Source organism: Plectropomus leopardus, chromosome 7, assembly GCF_026936395.1.
Source record: "Plectropomus leopardus strain MGB_pleo_1.0 chromosome 7, ASM2693639v1, whole genome shotgun sequence".
NCBI classification, from domain to species: domain Eukaryota; kingdom Metazoa; phylum Chordata; class Actinopteri; order Perciformes; family Serranidae; genus Plectropomus; species Plectropomus leopardus.
Window position 1 is genome coordinate 32456000 of NC_142182.1, and position 23760 is coordinate 32479759.

The window sequence follows — 23760 nt, forward strand, 5'->3', positions numbered from 1 at the left end:
GTGGAAGAAGATTATCTCCGCTGCTAGCAAGGAAAGAGATTGGTACCAACCAAGAGCCTCCATGCCTGGTGGTTTGCCCAGGATGGGTCTGAGCCCGGGAGTGGAGCTGGTGCCAGGGGTGGGGGCATCGTTACGGGGGGTGGGGGTGTTGGACTTGAGGCCAGGCGTGGAGGATTTGTCATTCTGTCGAGGGAACGAGAGAGCAAGCACATTCACAATCCCGGAAACCAGGCACTGTGCAGACTGACAATTTGAGAGCAAACTGAACTTAATCCAATCTAATTCTGACAACCCTCATAGTCCTGCAGAGCCATAAACTGCTATTTATTCTAAAACCTATTATGGCCACAATGGAGATGGGGCCGTTTTTATCCCCTTACTGCTTTGGCTTTAATCTTTTAGTGAGGCAGAGGGAAAAAAATCCTGGAGGAGTTAAATACATTGAGCTATTAACAGAGAAGACCTGACTGATCCTGATGCGGGACAATATTATCCCTGACGTTTAGTCATGCACTTAAAGCACCGACAGCCATTCCTAATCCACTGCAGAAAACGTCCCAGATTTATTTGCACATATCCCTTTGCTCTCTCTGCAATTCTCATTTAAACCCTTTCTGTCCTAGTTTGTCCGTAAACTCTCGGTGTCTTACATGACTGAGCTCCTTGGCTTTAGACGATGGGGTGCTTCCAGAGGACGCCACTGATGCCGGGCTGTTGGGTGTGTCTTTCTTTGGAGGGCGGGGCTTGTCGATGCCATTTTCAGGTGGCGAATGGGCGGGGCTTGCCCGTGGAGTGGCAGGGTCCTGGAGGAACAGATTTTTGACGTTTGTGTAACAGCTTATCTGGCATTAATAACCCATTTACAATAACATTTACAATAAGCTGCTGTGCTCACCTCATTAGACACATCTACCACCAGGTCATCACTTTTCTCTCCGTCACTGTCCTGTAGAGATCATGGGAAAATTAGTCATATTCACACTGTTTTTTAAAAGCATCGCTGACCACAGGAGGATCGACGGATTAATTTGACATTTAGGGAAATTCGCATATTCGCCTTCTTGCCAAGAGTTGGATGAGCCTCGAGACAGGAGCAGTGACTTCATGGAGTCACTGTGAGGTTGCCAGGCAACCAGCGAATACTAGAGGAATTCCCTGAGCAGGTTTCCATTACAGATTTATGCAAATGTAAGCAATATTTTCGAAATGTCGATAAAACTGTGAGATGACTGCGTTTCCACTGAGTGATGTTCTGCGACTTTTTCTCTCGCGATAACGGTCCAAGAAGCATTATGATGGCTGTTGAAAACATTAGCAGGTTTATTTCTATTGTAGCCACTGCAATAGCCATCATTGTTTCTAATCGAAGGCAACGTAGGCGTGTTATACGAGCAATAATGCGGGGCCTGAAAATGCAAGCTTTTATATACGTATTTCAGAGTGTAATCTTTTTAAACTGGCAATGCGCAGAACCTGTGAGAACCGTGACGTCAAGGCCGCACTTACGGTGTTCTTCTTTGGTGCGTCATTATAAAGTTATACTGCCAACTACTGGCCTGGCATGCATACTACAGCGTATTTGGTTGTTTTTGTGGATCCAATCAGTAATCTCAATCCTCACTGCTAAATACCACTAAATCCTACACACTGCTCTTTAAAAACTAGCTTTTGCCCCCAGTATCCAGGCTTCATAATAAGCTATGCTAACCAATTCTTGCTTATACCCTCAAAATTAACAGGCAGACATGAGAGTGGTATCGACCTTCTTATCTCGATCTCAGTAAGAAAGCGAATGAGCGGATTCCCCAAAATGTTGCACAGTCCCTTGAAGACTTACATATCTGCTCATGCTGTCCTTCTCCTCCACTTTACGTTTCTTAGAGTCCAAACTGTAGTCAGAGGAACTGCGGTGCTTTTCACTGGCGGTGCGTAAGCTTTCGGAGGGGGACACCGAGTTATTCTACCAGGAGAAAAAAAACAAACATACTTTATTACCATTTCGTCTTACACTGTAAAAAAGAGCGCAGTGAGTCATTCATGCGTTACAAATTCACAGGGAACACACTGTGCCAATCCAAACGCTAAAAAAATGCCTCATTCATGCAACTATGGATGCTGCGGACTCTTAAAATGCAGCTGTGGGCCAGCTCCAAGCGGTGCCCTGACACCAGCCAAGCCCCAATCTCACACACAAGCCTGTCCTGGCCAAACAACAGAATGGGCCGTTATCTGAACTGAAAGGAGGAGGGCTTGTTTTCTGAGCCGGGCTCCCTCCTCCTCATAGCTGGACAACAAACAGCCTCACAGGGACATGAGCAGTGTGTTGTGGCTGAACAGAGGGCCTTTTCTCTGGAGTCAGTCAGGCTAAGCGTGAGAGAGCGAGCGGGGTGGAGAGACACAGACAGAAGGAGAGAGAGGGAGAAGCTGTATGTTGTGGGCATTGATTGCTGCAGCGCGCTTGGGCACCATGTCAGCTCCGGCTTTGAGCTCTGATAAAGAAAAGAGAATCTATATCCTGCCAGTGGGCACGGCAGCGTGGGACTGACTGGTGCTTCTTCATGGAGCCTGCCTGCCCACACAAGCTGGGACAGCTCACTCCAAACGCCAACAGAACGGGAGGAACTCGGCAGGTGTCCAGCGGCTTTCACAGGAGTTTGCCGTTTTGCCTGCAAACTGCCAAGTTCTCCTGATTCCCTCTGTCCCTTCTTGTGAGGACCAAAGCGCCAACATGGGCCGAGTCAGAGGCGGCCCAGAGGAGCGAACAATGGCCAATGGACTAGCAGTCCGGGCAAAGGGCCACTGTCTGCATAATGGCTGACCTTTAAAGAGATGCTTAGCGTGACTCATTAACCAAAGTCACCACTCTGCTATCAGATGACCTGGGACAAGAGCGCAGAAACAAAAACAGGCCTGCTAATCGCCCCAGGAGTTCCATTTCTTCAGACATGACTGCACCCATTCAGCTGGCCCAGCCTTCACAGAAACACAATCTCACAGGCACATCACAAGCCATCAGAGATCGCAGCCATTCAAATAAAACGCTTTAGCAGGTCCAGCCAGACGGGGTGGGGAAGAAAGAAAAACAAAACAATTCTCCATTTGTGTTCATAAATATTCATCACATGCCAAGGAGAAGAGTGAGCTGGTAAACAAGGGAGACAGTAGAAGGGATCAAATAAATCCTTTAAGAAGGGGAAGTCAAAGTCTTTCTTTAATTGTGATGAAATTACAAGGCTTCTAATCTCTCCAGCATGATACCAGTCATTTCCCCTTCTGGATTAAACACACAGGACTTATATTCCAAGCCTCATTTCCAATTAATCATTTTATTGAAAGCAGATTACAACAGTGCATGAAATCAGAAGCGGCGTGCTGTTGGCAGGATTCATTTTTTTTCCTTGACATTCGCGGTGGAAGAAGTAGAGTGATGATGAATTATGAAACCAACAAGCCCTGCGACAAAAATAGTTGCGGGTTTGGACACTCACCGTGTTCTCTGTATCGCAGGCATCACAATGGCGGCGGCCGAGGTTATGAGGAAAGCAAGTGGAGCAAAGAGAAAAACACGTCGGTTAGCATATCATAACAGATGCTTGGGGCTGAACGTGTGAGAATCAGCTGCAGGGCATAAGGCCTCTCTTATCAACGTGTGTTAGAGCTGCTGAATAGCTTATGCAGTCATGGGCTGGGAATGTACCAGCTCATTAAACAGACAGAATGTGAACAGACAGGATATGCTCCTCACCTAAGGGCCCTACGATTCTGCCCCAGAGAGTGAGAAGCACTCCGCACTAAATTGCTTTTTTTTCCCCCTGTTTAACATCGGTGCAATAATGTTCAAATTAATATACATTTAAATTGATCTAAATAAACTGGTTAAGCAGCTCATGCCATATTGGACAGCAGTTCCTCACCTCTGTGTTCCAGATCATGGTGGTTCTTCTCATCCTTCACTGGGAGGTGGGCTTGGCTGCCCAGCGCACCAAGCGCCAGCAGGCCTGAACCGGAGCCGGTCACAGGAGGGATGCCAGGCGGCGGCAGGCCTGAAGGGTGAGGCGGCAGCTGCACCGGCGGCCCGTGAGCAGCGTGGGAGAGGTGCTGTGCCTGGAGCTGCTGCTGCTGTAAGACAGGGAGACAGACAGACAGACACCGAGTGGGTCGGAGGGAAAAGGCAAGAAGAAACCACACACTAAACATGAGGCTGATCAGTTAAACCCTGGATGATATTAGCACATTCACACATCTATTACTGTCAGGATCTGACAGCAATCCCCCTCACTGCTATTTCCATACCAGACCAGGGTGGCATAAGCCCTAGATCTGTGCTGAGGAGGGCAGACGTTATGACTAACGATCAACTGCTCAACACGTCTGCAGCATGAGACGCGGGGCTTGATAGCGTTCGCGGTGCATGATGAGTTAAAAAAAATAATACACACATATTAAAGGGATACATTGCTGATTTTCAACCAGCTTTGTATCGTAACAGTTTGTGTAGTATGCGTCAATGAACTATGGTAGATTTCCCCCAATCTAACCAGTGCCTGGCTCTCCCTGCTCCCTGCTGCGCAAAATTTAGCTGGATGAGATTTTGGTATTGCTTGTTACCTATACCACCACTGCAAAGACAAAAGCTACATTTAAGGCAGGTTCAAGGCAGGAATTTGACGCTATTATACTGCCTTGTCCTTCTGTATATGACGTCCGATCGCAGAAAGGAGAGACAGATAGGTCTCGCCTCTGAGCCAGGACAGACAGTAGTAATGGCTGCCAAACCAGGTCTGTGTAAAACATAAAACTGCTGATGTGACCATGGGCGGCACGGATATACATATAAACACATTTTGATGACGTGTTTATATGTGAGACCCACCACAGGAGATCTAAAAAGCAGCTGTTAGCATGCGGCTAATTCATATAAGAAGAACGGTGGTTGTAAATGTCAGAAAACTGAGAAAACGCTGAGATTCTGGAGCTCCTTACCCTCTGAGCAAAGGACAAAATCAGCTGTCATATAACAGAGAAGGTAAACGGTTGTGACTGACACATTTATGCCATTATTATTATTTACAAAGCGCTGCTGACGTGAATGTTATATGTCACGCTAGAGGCGGATGTTTGTGTGTTTAATGTCACGCCCATCATGCCTCTTTTGATCGCAGGACGCTGTGAAGCAGTGTCTAATTACACACTGGAGTGGAGTGATGCAGCCATCGTTTGGTTCAGCGTAAACATGCAAGAGCCGTATAAAGGGGGACTTCATTGCAGCCTAATTTTTGTGTAAAAGCGGCTAAAAAGTATAGAAGTGGATCACTAGAAAGACCCGCCTTTCTCCCTCTCAAACTCACACCAAACCAAACACCAAACACCAAATTGCAAAACTAAGCAGCGCTGATCAAATGTAAACCAGAATTCTGGTACTACGTTGCCTATTTCCCACAACAAACATATTTTAGCACCCTTTTAGCTTTGGAGTTTGTTTCCAGCTGGCCGCCATTGTGTCTAATGTATGAGACCGCATTACGTCACCCACCAGTGGGCGTTTATTCGTCTGGTGCGGTACAGTGCATTCTGGTAGTTGTAGGTTTTCCACCTCTTGAGCAAAAGCGAATGCCAACTTCAAAAGTATGTGCATCTTTCTGCCTCATAGACAGCCTAGTTTAATGATAAGAAGTATATCTTGAAAAACAGACAGCAAAGCCAAGTTTAATTTGACCACCATTTAATGCAGCAGAATCATTTCCCATCAGGTAAACTAGTGCATTTCACACTGCAGCAGCACAGCACTCCTATGCCGTCAGTGAGCTGAGCAATCCTCTTGAGGAACATGAATCTGTGTAGGAATCTGTCAGCCTGTGGGCTAAACAACCACCTGCTTTTTAAACACTTCAAAAACACAACCAGCGTCTATTTACTCCTCACATATTCATGTTCCTGGATTAACAGAACATGAATCATTTGCACACCCATACTTTAAGACACTGTGGGAACACTAAGTGCCAGAAGCTGGCACTCCTTCCCTCTCACTCTAAGTATTTGAGTGTGTGTTTGTGTGTGTGCGTCTGGAAGGCTGCTGTGGGAGCCAGGACCAGGGGTCCCATGCTGGCACTCAGTCAACCCTCCAATATTCACCATCAATATTTGAAAGGCACGGGGAAATGGATGGGAGTTAAAAGGCACTCAGCATGGAAGTAAGCAGTTTAAAGCAAGGTTAAATAATACTTAGCTGAGACACCAATAAAAACATCAGCAATTTATTACCCGTCTACGAGCCAGCTGAATAATTCAGCTGCTGTAACAGCGTGCGCCTCCTCTCTTTTTACAAGACGGACTTCAATCAGTGACCATTTATGGCCATTTCAGGAATATTAGGCACTTCGTAATGACTGGGGAGTCGCTACAACACACAGCACAATGTGGTGGACGAGCCTAACAGTTAAAAATACATTCACACCGTAGGAACTTCAAATTTACTTTAGAGATATTCAGTCGTGGGTCTTACAAAGGGCACCCACTTCTAAAACACGTCCTTAAAATCATATCCGGAGGGTCTTTTTAATTGCTTCTACATTATCTGCCCTGGAGCTAGAGAGGACTAGATTGGAAAATAGTGAGGTTTTTAACTTGCAACCTTGTCCTTTGCTCCATAGGGCAGATGTCAATCCAATTACAAAAAATGTACCCAGGACACAAAGAGGAGAGAGAGAGAGAAAGAGAGAGAGGGGGAGAGAAAGAGAGCAAGAGCTAGAGAGCGAGTGTGTTATAATATTGTGTCCATGAGGGAAATTAAGGAGCCAGTTCATTGGCAGGGGAGAGCCATCCTTGCTCATTGTGTTTAATGAGGCACTGATGGGTAATATGCATGGTTGATCAGCGAGAGCCCTCATTAGAGGGCCATAAATGAAGACAATAATAAATAAAGAAAGGAGTCTGGCCTATTTCCTCTAATTTAATATTCCAAGATAAAGACCTACTCTTTGCCCCTTTTTTTCTCACACTGAGTGGAGCTACAGAAAAAAAAAAACACACACAGGCAAAACTGAGCAAATGTATTATCATAGTCTCTGGTGTACTAACTAATGCATAGCACTTGGACACAAAAAGTGCCATGCAAACATGCACAAGCTCCTCAAGCCCAGATGTGTGCACACACCAAGTCAATTAACAACAGCATGGCACATACAGATATACACGAATGCCACTGACCATGAGAGCAGGGTACGCAGCTTGCTGCTGCTGGAAAAGGAGGACAGAAGACGGTCAACAGCTGCTCTGGACGCTTTGTCTGTGTTACTGCATACTGCAATGACTGCTGTTAATCACAAAATAAATCCCTTTTTTTTAACATCTTTTCAAATCAAAGCCATTGTGTGGGTTTATCCAGGTGGCCACTCGCTGAGAGGCAGGCGGGCTCATCTGATCTACTTCTTGGCTGACTTCAATATTTGGTGTGTTTTCTAATCAAACAGGAGCCGCCACCAGTCAGGTTCATCTCAACGCAAGCAGCTGCCCCAGTTGCATCCTATTAATGGCCCTCAGCCCCATCAATAAGGCATGCAGCTGGCTCCTGGCTGCTGCCTGTCTGCCTGGCAAGCTCTTTCACCCCACCTTGCTCTACAATATGCATGAGGATTTTGGCATGCCTACAGAGCCTCTCCTCAATGAATAACTAATGGAAAAGGTATTCCTAAAACATACAGTAGCTACATTTCCACCTCCTCTGACATGAGCAAGCGGCGTGACATGGGCAGAGGCCTGAGTGTTTCATAAAACAGGCCGGCTGCCAAATAGGATCATAAAATAAAAGTATGAATGCGCTTGTCCAATAGTTTACAAAATGTGGGTTTTTAATTATGCTAACTATAAATTAAATTTAAATTTAAATTGCATATAATTAAAGGCCAACAGAGACTCACAGAGGAAGAATCACTGGCAAAATGCCAAATATCTGCCCTAATAATAGGCCAGGCCAGATAATCTGTCGACCCCTAATAAAAAGTAAAGAAATATTCTATTGTTCCATATGTGAAAATCACAGACACAGAAAGGAGCCACAAACTAAACAAGCTTTTTTTAGCAGCTGTTCTGCTTTGGTCTAAGTCTAACAAACATATAAAAAACAAGCAGCTCTCCATCACCTCAACACATCTAGTCAGACATATTCTAGGGAGCAATTATCTTGGAACAAAAGGTCACCGAGGGGGCATTAATTGAATTCTAATATGTGCCTCTAGTCATCAAGTCAGCCTTTTGGGCCGACCTCTTCTGCATGCTAAAGACTCTGCAAGATCCAACTGTATTAACAAGACCACCGATAGCACGAGCTTTCTATCGAGGGTGACACCAATCACTTCTGCTTCAGGAGCGCAGGGTGAGTACAGCTGATCAATGAGGAGCAGATGGTGTTTTGAAGCGGTGATGAACGCCATACATTACAGCTCAGTGCTGCGGTGTGCAAACAAGAGCCGCGCTGCAGAGCTGTGATGGCTGACTGCTGTCTGCACCGTCTCAGCTAGCTCGCAGCGCTGCCTGTGTTCTGCTCACCCTCAGCCTTTTAATTCCCACAGCTATCCAGGTCAGCAGTGAGGGATGAGGCTCCTCGTTAAAACCTTAGCCAATTAAAGCAATACAGGCTGCAAAGGGGATCTCAAGAGCTCTCAGGCTCGCATTTATAAACACACAACAAGGCAGTGAAGATGCCGCTGAGACCAAAGCCAGAGCAACAGACCAGCTCTAGAGAGCTACACTTGTTGTATATAGTTTGAATATACTGGTGAAGAATATAGTTACAAATAGGAAAAAATATGCAAACTAGGGGTCGACTGATATCGTCTTTTTTTAAGGGCCAATACTGATACCAACTACTAGTAGTTAATGAGACCAATACTGTTTTATCAGTGCCCATGCCAATTTAGATTAATAGGAGGTAATAAGACCAATAATCGATATTTGTAACCGATATGCCTTTACAATAAAAATGAAAATCTTTCTGTCAATATTTAGAATTTGGAATATAACAAACTCCGAAAACCGAAAACTGAAAATATACAGCAAGTTTCTCCCAACTTTTTCTTATAAAGTCAAGTAAAAAATTGAAATTAAAAATGAATATCTAATATCTGAGGTTTTACAAAGTAAAAGTTACTCCCATGCTGACACTTTTCTTTGTAGTTTTTAATCAATACATTTTATTGGTGATCATTAAAATAAAATGCCAAATGTCAGTCCCAATAATTGACCAATGCTGATAATCTGCCGACCCTTAATGCAAACACGTTATTCAAGAAAAGGAAAATGTGCACTCCAACCTTAGCAGGTGGTGTAATTACATGCTATTCACTAAACAGTTCAGACCACTTGGAGCAGAAATGGAAAAGTACTATTTTTTCATCTAGAGATCATCTTATGTGCAGGTCAAATAAAGGAATAAAAGGGGGTATACACACGGTGAGAGGCAGATTGGGAAGTCCACGTACCCCGATGATAGCATTCAGCTCAGTCATAGTCACCTGCTTAGCCCGCTCCACTGCCTGAGCAACCTGCTGTTGGTGCTGTGGGAAGACATTTACAAGAGATGATTGCCAACATCTATCACGCACCCACACTCACTTATCACTGAATTTCACACTTAATTTTCATCGTGCTGCTGCAATTTTAAAAGTGAGGGCAAACGCCACACACAATTACTCAAAATTGTCTAACATGATTTTTTTTTGTTTTTGGTGTTTTGTATCTTTAGAATGCAGGCAACAATAAGTGGCTTCAGTTTAAACTGTGATACTGTGGGAGAGCAGCATTCAACACTCACCTCTTGTGACAGGAAAGGCATAATTTGAGCTAAAATTGCGTTGAGCCGTTTGGCAATCTCCGTCTGGAAAACAAAAGAGGAGCAAAATGAGACGGTAAAGTATGGAACAGACAGTGACTTCATATAACCCCGCCTTTAATGTTTACACCGATTAAGTCAATTACTGCGGCAATCAGAACTGCTTGACTCAACATCCTCTAAACAGCGTGATATTGACATTTGAAATATTTAAAACATTAGGAGAGCCCAGGGGGATGGAGCACAGCTGTGCTGAGAGTGCACTCCATGCTAAACGGATATGAGCAGGCAGAGTGCTGCTGCGCTGAGAGGATCCTCTCTCACTCTGCCCTCCTTCCCCTCGTCTGCAACAGCGCTGTCCTGCAGTTAACCTCAGAGTTAAACCACACAACCACACCCCAGGAAGCGAGGCCCACGGACCAGACTGTTTACTCACATGTGACAGTGGAGGCAATTTACATTAGAGGGTTAGAACTGCAGTTTGAACAAAGAACCATAATGACCTCGAGGTAACAGACCTCAAATCTATGATCAATACCATTACAAGATGCCTACCAGCCTGTACATGTTAAAGGGATAGTTCAAAATATTGTTTTAACCCTCCTATTATGTTCATTTGTCATCACCAAGAATATTCCTGAGTGACCTGGTTCATGTTTAATCATCCAAAAATTGTTAGAAACCAAAAAAATCTGAATAAACATTGTTAGTATCTCATTACTAACACAATTACCAACAATTCAATCAATATTAAGAGCAATGGTGTTATTCATCTCTCACAGATCATGGCATTCTTTTTTGAATAGGCCTACATGTTTAAACTTTTTTAAATACTTTATATTTTTGAACATTAAATACATAAAAAATATGTATTACATAAAAATATAACATTAAAAAGGTAAATCTGTTTACCTATGTGTAACATATAGTTTTTTAAAAACTTGATTTTTTTTCCTTTCTTTGGGATGTCTGACATTTGTAAAGAATAAAAATGGTCTATATATGACACTTCTGACCCCAGTTTCACTGCTGTGTCAATCTGACCAGATCTGACCCTTTGTGATATAAACCATTTTAAAGTTGATTATACTAATTAAGTCCAGTTGAAGAAGTTTAATACTGAAAAAAATTGCTTTAAAATATTTTCCAGAGACTTTCAAATTTTAAAATGGGTCATATTGACCCCCAGTGTAACAGGAGGGTTACGTGGAGTTGCATGGGGTACTTAGTTGGTGTATTACACACCGATTATATCAAAAGCAGAATGGAATCTGTCATGTAAGTTAAGCAATATACTGCTTGCTGAACACTAGAGCTGCTGGTCTGCAGCTGCTTCGATTAGTTAGTCAGTGTTATTGTATGACTTTGGTGAATGTAAGCTAGCCTTTATAAATGCCAAAGTCACACAATAAGACAAACAAAATAACTATCTGATGCAGCTGCAGACCAGCAGCTCCTGTTGTCTCCCGAGAGCTATATAACAAGTTTGTTTTCTCAGTGGGAACCACTGCCTGAAATCAAGGTAAAGCATGTAAAAATATTCTAAATTTAGTGTATAACTGCTGTGATATTGACATTTTTTGGGTGGTTAAAATCTGTTTTGCTGCTGCCCCCATCCACAGTAGTACATTGCTTAAGCCTCATTCCCACTGCAAAAAAATACCCCCTAACATCTGGCTTTTTAATGCAATGGGAATGCGTACGGTCGGCATTCACACCCGGGTCAAATGACTCTGTAGTAGACACGGGAATTAATCGCCTCTGGCTCTGATCAGCAATGATGGGAACATAACACCCGGGTAATTTCAGCTCCTTAACTGGCAAGATGCAATGATGTGCCGTCACTAATTACCGTTTGTCTCCTCCTAAGCAGCGCCAAAACATTATTCCAAGTTAGTCTGTCCAAGTTTGAAAAAGAGATGGAATAACTGAGAGGTATAATACCGAGAAGTAACCACCATGGAGTTTCCACAGATTTCTGCTCTCCTGCTGCTATCTACTGTTTACCTGTTCTCTGGCCTGTCTGTAGCGTCAAACGGACACACCAAAAAACAACCCGCACAGGTCTTCTACTAGCAATGGGAATGCAATCCATCGCCTACATTTAGCGTGTTTTCCCGTGTTTGAAAAACCAGCTTGCATGCCCTAATTTCGGAAGGAAAGAGGTATTAGCTTCCATGTCAGACTCTAGCTTACCTCTCCAAACTGGGTGGTGAATCAACTGGCGTCTACTGTTTGTAATATGCTGTCTATGTTTAAGTATCCTATGCAACCCTACTTAGAAAAAATCTGAACTATCCCTTTAAGAGCCCAGTGTGCTATAGCTCTGCCTTTCCAAGACTGAAGCCCATTTCTCACTGCAATCAGCTGCCCAGCCCACCACCCTCCCAACCTCTCATCCATCCACACCGCCCTGCCTCCATTCTTCTGCTTGTCTACCAACTGCCATGGCAACGGCTGCAGCCCTATCTTGCCGGGATCATTATGCAAATGGCACCTCTGCTTGACCGTAACAGGCTTTAAAATCATATTACGTGCTTGGAGGCAGGTCATTAAATTGAATTTTCAGCCTGTCGATCACATGAACGTAGCAAATGAATGGTGGATAAAAAGAGCAATGGGTGTGATACACACACACACCCCCTCCCCTGTAAAAACACTGCACAGCCGGCTCGTTCTGCCTCCTTCCTCTTCCAGGGATGGGAGATGAGACTCTCAGGTTCAAGCTCTGCACTGGGAGCAGAAAAAATAACAGTGCCAAAGCTACATCATCTATGGAATTTATGAGCTGCAGTTCAACCCAAGGCCACTGCGGAACACAAACACATCACAGGGATTTTCTCCGATTTTTCATTTGGAGCAGCACACACAATGTACTTTGCAGACCGCCAGCTTATTTATTACACATGGCAGAAATGCCAGGCAGTTTTGGCAGCCAGACGTATTACCTCTGAGCAGAGCCAGAGAGATTGGAGACTAATGTCCAACAGAACGAGACCTGCTGACCCAAGCTGCAACATGGATAGCCACTTAGCCGGGCGAGCCAGCGGGACAAACAACAAGCTGAAGATGAAATATCAGATGAGACAGGGTAAAGCCCAGGATCAGGGGCAATAATGTGAAACAAATATATGGTAGCATGTGTTACAGAAAGTGCAAGAGACCATAAAACAACACTGATTAGAACTTGATTGCAGACAAGAAAGACGCTGCCTCTTCCAACACACAATAAATGTGACCTACAACCAATAAAGTGACGAGAGGGTTAGATAAAGGTTCTATCTGCATTAGTATTAATGCAATGTGGTAAGTGCTCTAGCAAGAGCTCAAGAATGCCCTCAGAAACGGTGGAAAAGCTACAGAGCCTGTATAATCCATGTTTGTTGAGATAAGCCATGTCAATAGCAGTCGAACATTTGACAGGATTTGTGAAAAGGCCTTGAGCGCGCAGTCCACTCCTCTGTAGCTTAGTGTCATGGTGACAGCTGGCTGGGAGAGGTCAGGAGGTGGCTGATCCACTGCGCCCTAAACAACTGGCAGCCTCTGCACTCTCACAACATGCAAATACATGGAAGAGGCATCAACTCAGCTCGCAACTGCTGTCAGAGAAGATACAGCACAGCGCTAGGAGGATTTTTTTTTGTCCTGCTAGCAGATAAAAATGGGGCTGTTGTCACTTTAAGTAGATGACAGCTTGGCCCTTGAGAGGCCAGCTCTGCGCTGCTGCTACACAATTACAGGTACTCGGACCTGTGTAGCACCACTTTAAGAGCACTCTCAGGCTGGCTTGTCAATGGCGTGCAGAAAGGCATTCGCCTGTTGCTATCAGCAGGGAGAAAATGGAGTAGAGACACTGATGAGTATTAAATACAGAGGGAAAACTAATGGTGGCTCTGGTCACATGAGCCATCTATAAACAATACTTGACTAGTCAGATTTAGAGGGCTTCCAATTTGAGATGACAGCGTCGCCCATTTCCTGATTTTTCTGGTAGGAAGGAAATTAGACTTGCACTTCACGAGCGGCTCATCCACGCCGGAAAAGGACACATGTTTCAACTATAAACTGAGATGTTACACAAAACAGAGCCTTTGTTAACCCTTTGAAACCTGAGCAAGTTGGACTTTTTTTAAAAAAAGAGAGAAAATAAGGCAGAGCAACAAAAGAAGAAATGACCCAAAAATATGCAAGAAATTAGTTAGAAATTAGAAAGAGAAGTTACAAGAAAATTACCTACAAATACTAAAGAAAAAAGGCCAAAAAGTGATTAAAAAATATATATATATATGTATTTTTTCCTGTAACATAATTGTATGCATATAATCATAACATAGTTTTCTGGATTTTTCCTAGCCTGCAACTTTCGGTCACCTTTTACTTATTTCTTGCAATTTGTGGGACATTTTTTTACCACATTGTTCACGTTTTTGAACGAAATCAAAACAATTTGCTCGTTAAACAGCTTGTGAAAGGCATCTAAATGCAAAAAATTGATGTCAATCCAGGTTTCGAAGTGTTAATGAGAGGCAAGTCCAGAGTACATTTTTAATTGGCATTTGAAGCTATCTGTGTTCAGGGGTGTAACACCAAAGTCTGGGCACTTTGCATAAGCATTCACTGCGCTGATCAGAGCCAATAAATACCTGTGTGTACTGCACAGTCATTTGACGCGGGTGTGAATGCCCATTGTAACCTTTCCCATTACATTAAAAATCCAGATGTAAGCAGTTGTTGGTGGGTTTTTTTGAGCAGTGGGAAAGAAGCTTTATACCCCTTTCACACCAAAATCAGCGTGTGCACGCAGGTTTTTTGAAACATTGGGAAACTCTCTCAGTCTCTTCAAACTCAGCGCAGACTAATTTGAAGCGATGCTTTAGTGTATCTTAGGAGGAGACAGGCGGTATTTAGTGGCAGCGTGTCATTGCATTTCACTAGTTAATGAGCTAAAATTAGCATGTTCACCCAAGTGTTGTGTTCCCATCAAAGCTGACCGGAGATGGAGCCGATAAATACCCGGGACTACTGACACGGGTGTGAATGCCGATTGTATGCATTCTCATTGCATTAACAGGCCAGATGTTAGCAGGTGTTAGCAGGAGACTTTTTTGTGCAGTTGGAATGAGGCTTTACAGACAATTCAAGTGCAGGGACAGAATAAACCATTTTGCACCTTTAAGGGGTGAGCTGGGCCTCGGAGAGCTTCCACTATTTCTTTGCACAGAGTTCAGTGCTTTAACTGATTTAGTGAGCAAATTTCGATTTATCCTTATTTAGAAGTAAAAAACTGCAAACAAAACCAAACATTTCATTCCCGACTTTGCAAGGGGCCCCTTCCCTTGGGGCCCTTGGTAGTCATTTCCCCTACTACAACGCCCCTGTCTGTATTGATCTGTGTAAGGCCAAAAGCCTGGCTAAATGGATGTCTGAGTCATTTATGATTAACCTTGTCAGCCGCAGCAGTCAGTGTGGTGATTATGTTGGCTAAAGGACGGCTGTGATCTTAAAACAATAAACTAATTCTAATAAAAACAGCATAAAACCATAACCTTCAAACCTAAAATACAATAACGTTCTGTTTATATAAATGAACCTGACATCCAACAGTTCACACCCTGTGATTTTTACACCCCAGTGCAGTCCCACATGACAGATTGGGGATATGGGGGCATCCATGGCTTGGAGAGCCACCCACCACTTTTCACTGCACGCCTCCTTTGTATGAACACTGCAGACAGTCGGCTGGCTGACCAAGTTTGTTTTGGCCCCGGGTATGGCAGATAGTTTGCTACTTAGCAAATGATTCCTGCAGCCATGTGTCTCACGTCTGTGTTACGACTACAGGTAACTGCCAGATCTGATTCACCAACACCAAAAACCCTGCACAGCTCTTGGAAACAAGCACCAGATGATGGTAATTACTGGCTGACATCACGCTGCAGAAATTAGCCGTTTGCATCCACACACTGTCAGGGCTGATAGAGAGGGATCAGATAGCACTGCCACATCAGTCCATCTGAGCTGTGCCGGTGTGTGTGTGTGTGTGTGTGTGTGTGTGTGTGTGTGTGTGTGTGTGTGTGTGTGTGTGTGTGCGCGTGTGTGTGTGTGCATCCTGAAATCTGAATTATGTCCCTGCACGGTAATGAAAAAGGCACAGTTAGAGGAATGGATTTCCTCACTATGGAATAAATCTCCTGGCAGGAAAATAATATGCCTATGTGCATCCAATAATCCATCCCAACCCTGTCTGTTAACCACTCCCCGTCCTCTCCTCCTCCCCTGCCTGGGCTGTAAGCTGGGGGAGCCGCATGGACGGGGCCCACACTGTTTGCTCACAAACACGCCGTTCAGCAGGTTAGGGCCCCACTGATGAATTATTCAAGCGCTTCCATCAGCTCTGTTGAGGTTCCTGATAAAAGTCAGGCGCTAAAATGGATCAGTCGATTAACCTGTTTACACAGAGCTGGGCTGTTGCCCCTCCCCCAGCTCTATCCTCCAACTCCTCTCCGGCTCCCATCCCCCTCCTTTTTCCCCTCTGGTTGGCGATAAGTGCCTGACAGAAGCTATCAGAGCAGCCCGAGCCCTGACAGACATGTGGCAGTGTGACACACGGCCCCAGACACTGATGGATCACCCTACCGCACCAATCCGCCATGCCTCCAACACTGTCATTAACCAGGCTAGCAGAGGGGACAACCTCACTGGTTTCAGAGCTACGTGCATAGGAATCTCCAGATTACTCATTCATGCAATCTTTATCTGTTCGAGCATCAGTGTGACTGATCTGCAGAGCAATAAAAGATCTTTTGATAAAGATAAGTGCACAATAAGTGACTAAAGGACTTTTGCCCCTCTCTTTTAATTACTGTATATCTTTAAAAGAAATACTGACCCATCAGCAGTCCTCTCGCTTTAATCATTAAGTCAAAGGCCAAGCCTGCCAAAGTCTACCTTTAATCTTATCAGGAGGCTGAGACAAATCCAAGCTTTCCACCGCCAGCATATTTTTTTTAAAAAAGGGGTCACAGCAGTTGTACAAGTGGAGGTACAAGTTTCCAATCGCATCGCCTTGTTTGTGTGCAGCAGATCCATCTGTTTACAACCTATTACTGATGCTCAGTTCACTTCACTGCGGCTCCTCCTGGGTCTGACATCCCCTGACACTGTGGAGAACCACTGAGCTGAAAAATATGAGGAACATGATGATGGCGCCTACCTGTTTGTGCATCTCGATGTTCAGCCCGTAGGACATCTCATAATACTGAAACACAAGCAAAGATTTAATTGTGATTAATGAATTAAAACAAAGTCACATTTACAATCAAGATGTGCGATCATTCAATACACTGTAAAATCTGAAAAGTTGATTTCACTTAAAAAAAGTTTTAGGAAACCAATAACCTTAAAAAAAATGTTAGTGTAAGTCTTAATTTATGTTTGCTTTATATGTAATTGTTAAGTTTACTTAAAATGTAGTTCAATTTACTTAATTTTGTGAAGTTGTTGCAGCTTAATAATGACAAGTGTAATTAAATCAATCTTTCTAAGTTTTGGTAACTTGGTAAACCAAGTTTACTACACTATATATCTGTATTTTGCTGGCTGCAAATTCATCCATCATATTTGTATTTTCTTAACCATGTAAACAAAACAGAACTCGCAGATCTCCTAACTTCACCATTGTCAAAATCCTCCTTTTTTGATCAAGTTTAGATAGACTAACTTTGTTTTTGAAGTCGCTAACACTTAGAAAGAACAAGGTGATTTTATTTGTCATTTTTAAGTTGCTAAATCTTCACAAAATTAAGTAAATACAGCTACATTTTAAGTTAACTTAACAACTAGAAAATAAACATAAATAAAATAAACATAGATTAACAATAATAGTTGTATTAACTTTCCTTTATCAAGACAGTTTCAAGACAGGTTTTCATTTAAAGTAAGATCAACTTATCAGATATTACAGTGTACATGTGTGCAATTACATTGAGATTTATTTTTATGATTGTCTCATCATCATCATTTCAGCTTGACTAACATAGGTGTAGATTTTGAGGGGACGCGGGGGAAACATTACCTTCAATATTTAGCCCATGTGCGTTTATTCACACAAATAAAAGCATAAGGTAGCAGAGGACTTTTATGTTGACAAAATTAGATTTTTTTTTTATTGATTATTTTTGTGGCTTTTTGACTTTATTTTATATGATAACTTAAGCGTGAAAGGGGAAAAGATAGGGGTTGACATGCAGCAAAGGGCGGAGGTGGGAACCAAACCCACGGCTCCTGTGGTGAGGACATAGCTTCTGAACATGTGGCGCCCGCTCTACCAACTTAGCTGCTGGGTGCCCCCCAAATTATAAACTATTACGCCATATACTGATACAGAAATGACAGAAGTTGGTGCACAAATATTCCCCGAAATGAAATTAAGTGTTTGCAGCTTAATCTTTTGTGGCAGACGCCCAAAACACCCGTTTCATGTGTCCCCCCCAATGCTGACAAGAAACCTACGCCCTTAATTCACTGTATATATCCACAAATCAATATTCCATTGATCACAACACTGATTACATCATCAAATGGTTTTCAACATAATAACTGAAACCTAAACACAATCCCGCTTCTGCTGACAAACATGATAAACTGAGTTCAGACCAAAAAAAGGAGTTCTTTGAGCAGCTAACAGCGAATCACCAATAAATCAATATTTTGTTGTTTATAGTGCGGGCACAGCGAAGAAAGGGGTTGGATTTATTGATCACCATCTTAAGCCCTTTAGATCTCCAGGATGTCTATTTACTTAGCGTAACGCGATTGCTCAACACTCTTGATATTTGGAGCCAGGTCAGTCCGTCTGGCTGAAATGTAATCCGTGGAGCCCACAAGTGGCAGCCAGGGCAGAAATGGCTTTCCAGTCAGCGTCTATTTGATGAGGCCAATGCATTATTCAGTCCATTAGCTTCTTCGAAAATTACTCTCAAACAAGAGAGCCATTCTGTCTGAGATCAGAGCCCTACAGCCGTAGCGTAACCTGACACCCAGTGCTGGCTGTGGGATACTTCCCTACATGTTTACCTAACCTCCTCCCTGTCAGGCTGACATGTTGTTTTCCTGTGAAAAGCATGTTTAACTTAAGCCTGCATGTATTGGTTTAAGTCATCTCCGGTGTGTTTACCTGGAACAACAGAGCACACTGCCACACAACAACCTCCTGATTGCATCACGTCTCAGCTGAATTCCGGCATCATAAGCACGCCTGTGTTGTTCTAAAAAGGCTGTTTAAATAAAATCCGAGAGTTCACACAGAAACTGGCGCAAAATAAACCGGTTCCACAGCCTCCATTTTGTTTGCTGTGGTGCATTTTTCCCACACACTGCCCTGATCTCCTCCACCATCAGCTCACACCTAATTTATGACCATGCATATGTCTGAGCGTGGAGTCTCCTAGGAGAATAATCAGATCAGCACACAGAGGGCAACGCTGCAGTCGACCCTTGGAGATCAGGGGCGCGCTATAATGGAGCCTCAGCCCGCTGCCGCCTGCCTGTCAGGAAGAGCTCCTCTTTAACAACCAGCTACATCAAACCCCCCCGGGGCCTTTCACAGGCCCGTACCTGACACTCAAACCCGCCCTAACCACCACGCAGGTGATCACAATAGCCTGTCTCGCTCCACCCCAACTAGATCTCCAACAAGCCTTGCAATTTGGAACCATAATTGCTCCCTATTGTAACATAAGCTCACCATGACATAGTGGCGCTGCATCTCCGTCTTCTCATTGGCCAGTTTGTCATACTCCACCTTGAGACTAAAATAGAAGACAAGGTGTCAATTTCAGGTGTCTATCTCTTCAATAACCCACTCACACTTAGCACAGAATTAAAAAAAACACATTTTTGTCATTAATGCAGATTTCATTCAACCAAATATTAGCTGTATTATTCAAAAGAGAGTTAAAACTGTCATTCTTTGGTGATATGATTGTTATTACCTGTGATATTGGGCTTGCAAGAACTGAAATTCGTCTTTAATCCTGTCACAAGACTCTGCTACGGTGAATTTGAAGCCAGGCTGACCGGGCTGATGTGGAGCCTGAAAGAAAGGATGTTAAATTTTTTTTTTTTAGAAAATCAGTCCAGTGCAAAAGTTTTAGTTCTCATTTTCTGCTGCTGAAGGGAAAAAGATTCTCACATTAGACTACTTCCCAGATAATATCTTCTCTGCAGTGAGTGAGACATTACCAACCCCAGAGAGGTCTATACTTCACACCTCCAGAAGCTAATAACACAACAGGAATACACTTTCACACAAAAATAAAGAAAAAAAGAAATATAACCTCAAAAAAAACTTAAAAAAAAAAAAAAAAAACCACCACCTGTCTCCATATTCAGCAGAGTCATATGTTAGTGTATGGCTGAGTAAATATCTCCAGGCATGCAAACCATCTGCATCCATTTACCACTAAGTGCACATTCTGGTGTAGCACAAATGCATTGTGATATAACCATATAGTGATGAGCTGCATTAAAAGTGGGTGGAAAACGCTTCGCGGGGCACATTTCAGAGGGAATGAGCGCAGACAGGAACCATGTCAACATCAGTGTTGTCAGATAAATATGTAAGCTGTAGTAAGTGTGTAGAGAAAGCGCGTCTTACCGGATGTCGGCCTTGTGGATACATCTTGAAATGTATCCTTTGTTTATCTCTCCAGTGTGCAGGTCCTTTGGCAAAATGGTTGAAAACGTGCTCACAGCCACACCGGGCTCAGCAGGCAGCAGGGGTGTGGGGTGGGGGGGCAGGGGAGGTCGTGAAAATCCTGTGTTGAAAAAAAAATTACGCGGTTTAATCTTTAGACGAGAGAAGAAGGAAAAAACACAGGATAGCGCACGTTGTTTTGCTAATAAGTAACTACAAACTAGTTCCAGTTATTGCAGAGATGTCAAAAAAGCAACACTGCGCTTCTGTCTTGATGACCTTATTCGGTCAGTGGTCACACTCGATATACTGAAAAAAAAACCCAATTTAAACTATGCAAACACACTGTGGGTCGAACACAAACGCGACTTTTACGCATTTAGATTTCAATATTTGCACCAAATTTTTGACTTCAATCTTGGCTGATGTTCATGAAATGAGCAAAAAAACAAAACAAACAAAAAAAAAACCCAAATCGTCTCTGGACGTCTCCAGGCAGGCCACGACCGACAGCAGCTGGCTTTCAAACCTACTGTTTGAGTCCGCGGAAAGCGATGGGAACGGTGCGCCGTTGAGCGTACGCCCCAAAAAACCCCTGAAAGAAATCAACAGCTCTGGTGAATACATACCCGTGCGTGCGTCCTAGCCGTCCGTCCGACTTTTGCTACACAAGAAAAAAAACAAGAGTAGGCTATAATTCATGCGCTTAATCCCTCCTAATGTGAGCGTGGTGGACGCAGTTCTTGACAAGCATCCTCTCTCTCTCTCTCCGGAGCGCACCCAGTCAGACTGGGGGAGCAGTTGGGAGAAAATTTGGTGCGGTCGGGCTCGATTAAACTACTTTATTCTCAGCCGCGAAACCTCCGAGGAATGTGCGCCTTTTGTGGCTGGTTAATCCCAAAAAGAAGAGAAAAAAACATATATGCTTCCAAAATCTGTCTTCCGACTCGAAGAGGTTGGAGATTCTTTAAAAGCGTAACATGGTACTCTCCACAATCTCGCATTTCCCCCAGTTGTCCAGCTTACCCCGGTTGCCACACACAGGCAGCAGGGCTGAACTGCCGTGAAAGCGCCTATCTGTCCAATCGGATTACGCGGAAGGAATACGGCCACATCTGCCTATCGGAGAGCGACGGCCCCCACGTGGGGTGCAACGATACATGACATCATCCCGCAGATCCACAAGGCATCATCCGTCCGTCCCACCATGTACAACAACAACAGCAGGCATTGATGTGCCGACGATGATATCCAAATTTGACAGAGACAGCGCAAATTCCACATCCGCGCTTCATTAGAGTGTTTTTTATAACCGTCTAAATAAAGTTGATTTTTTTTTTGGGTGAGACCACCACCAGCGGGAGGAGGAGGAAGGGAGGTGTGCGGGTGCAACAAGCACTCTTGAATTGTTATCCCCATACAAGGAAAAAAAAACCGAGATGGGAGCTTGTTTGTAATACACGGTTATAAAAATGTGAGGCATTTTACCGTGACACATTCAAAAGGGGGAGCCAAAATAAAAATTAAAAAAAAAAACGTGCGGGTTAAACTCCCCCTGCACACCGTGAAGGACACTATAATGACCAATCGATCGACGATATCCTGCAAATTAAACCCGACCGGATATACATTTTTTTTACCCTTAAACATCTCGTGATTCTTGCACAACACATCCGCGCGCCAACCTATCAGCATTTGTGTAATAGTTGCAGCGCGCGGAGAGGAGAGATGATTGCCTTTGTCTGATATGAACATCAGCCATGTCTGAGCGCAGCCTCGACGCCTTGTTTTGAAGCTTCGACTCTGGCCCCACGTGGGACTCCTCTGCGGCTTTAAGGCCTCTCGACCAATGGTGGCGCGGTGCACTTACTCGCCGGCTTCCAATTGGCTGAGCCGCGTCGAGCCTGTCATTCACGAGGCAGCGTTGTCAATCAATACCACGCGGGGTCAAGCGCTGACAAATGCCTGTGCTCCTCGGTCCTCTGCCTGTGAATAGAGCCTGGAATGGCTGCTTAATTAGCTTCGAATGGCTTTTCTCTCCAGTTCAAACAATCTGTTACCACCACGTGGTAATGAGAGCCTACATTAAACAAAGGAAGAAAGGAAGCATGCAAACAGTTGTAACATTACAACCTGTAGTTTTCCTTTACACATGGGCCTATGTAAGGAGCACACAAAAGGTTCTTGTTTACCTTTTTATCACAAAGGCCAATCGAACCTGTTCTAACATTAAAACCTGAGTTATTGTGAATGTATGCATGGGGCGCCTCCGCAATCAAACATCACGAAAATAAGACACTTGTCTCGTTGTTTTGAAGGAAGCTACTTAAATCAGTTGCATGTTATTTCTCAGCTGCAGAAAAACAATGCCAGATGCGTAAAAATAGCAGCCTAATTATGTTATTTCCAGGCTTTTAATGTATAACACACATTTAAAGTTGTTCCATTACCACGAGACAAAACGTGGAGTGTTTCTACAGTTACAGCATTTAATCTTATACAAAACTGAACTTAATTATGGTTGTGTCAATACAACAAATCCAAATTAAAGACAAGTGTGGCCAAGTAGAGGCTGTATAAAGTCGGTATGGTCAGTAAAAAGTCGAATTATTGTTAGACTGACTAAAAATGGACTTTAAATATACATGTAAACATGTAAGTCCAACCAAAAGTTGAGTCTCTTGGAGTCGGACTTACACACCTAGATTATCCGGTTGGGAATCAAGCTGATCTTTTATGTACACTCTACACCTCAGTTGGACCTGAACTGGCCTAGAAAATCTGCGCATGCTCCATAATCATGGAGCCGAGCTTTGCAGCGTCCCTTCACAGCTATTCTCCCAGTTGTGCTTCCAGGGCGTTTTTTGGAGCGGTCGCACCTACAATGTGCCTCGGTTTGATTGGCCCCGAAAAATGGAGTGTATGTATGAAATGTTCAGCACTGAAAAGTTATTCATGTTGTCACCATTCAACATGCGACCTGTTTGCAGCTTACTAACTTGTTTGGTTTGTGATGTAATAGGTCAACCAGAGGAAGGTCCAATAGCAACTAGCTGAAAAGGGTCATATTGCCACCTACTGTGGCTGCGTCAGACAGACTTCCTTCAATAAATCAATTCTCACCTGGTGCCTGTATACTGGGCCAAGGACAGTAGTCCAATTAAATGGCCTAATCGAGCTTTAACCGTAGCTTTGCTGATGTGTGCATGTAACACACTGACTGACTAAATTGTAAAAC

General features: G+C 43.7%; 1 protein-coding gene across 1 annotated transcript in view; it reads right to left on the minus strand.

Moving 5' to 3' along the window:
- Window positions 1-21718, minus strand: part of tle3a (TLE family member 3, transcriptional corepressor a) — a 29311-nt gene extending 7593 nt beyond the window's left edge. The window contains exons 1-14 of the mRNA XM_042495702.2: window positions 21152-21718; window positions 20484-20643; window positions 19819-19919; window positions 19572-19635; window positions 17040-17084; window positions 9809-9871; window positions 9447-9551; window positions 7207-7236; window positions 3915-4119; window positions 3489-3496; window positions 1838-1960; window positions 896-946; window positions 651-803; window positions 51-183 (exon numbers count right to left, since the gene is read on the minus strand). Of these exons, the coding sequence (XP_042351636.2) occupies window positions 51-183; window positions 651-803; window positions 896-946; window positions 1838-1960; window positions 3489-3496; window positions 3915-4119; window positions 7207-7236; window positions 9447-9551; window positions 9809-9871; window positions 17040-17084; window positions 19572-19635; window positions 19819-19919; window positions 20484-20507 (1105 nt within the window). The 5' untranslated portion in view covers window positions 20508-20643; window positions 21152-21718. The remainder of the gene's footprint in view (window positions 1-50; window positions 184-650; window positions 804-895; window positions 947-1837; window positions 1961-3488; window positions 3497-3914; window positions 4120-7206; window positions 7237-9446; window positions 9552-9808; window positions 9872-17039; window positions 17085-19571; window positions 19636-19818; window positions 19920-20483; window positions 20644-21151) is intronic.
- Between the last annotated feature and the right edge of the window lie 2042 nt (window positions 21719-23760).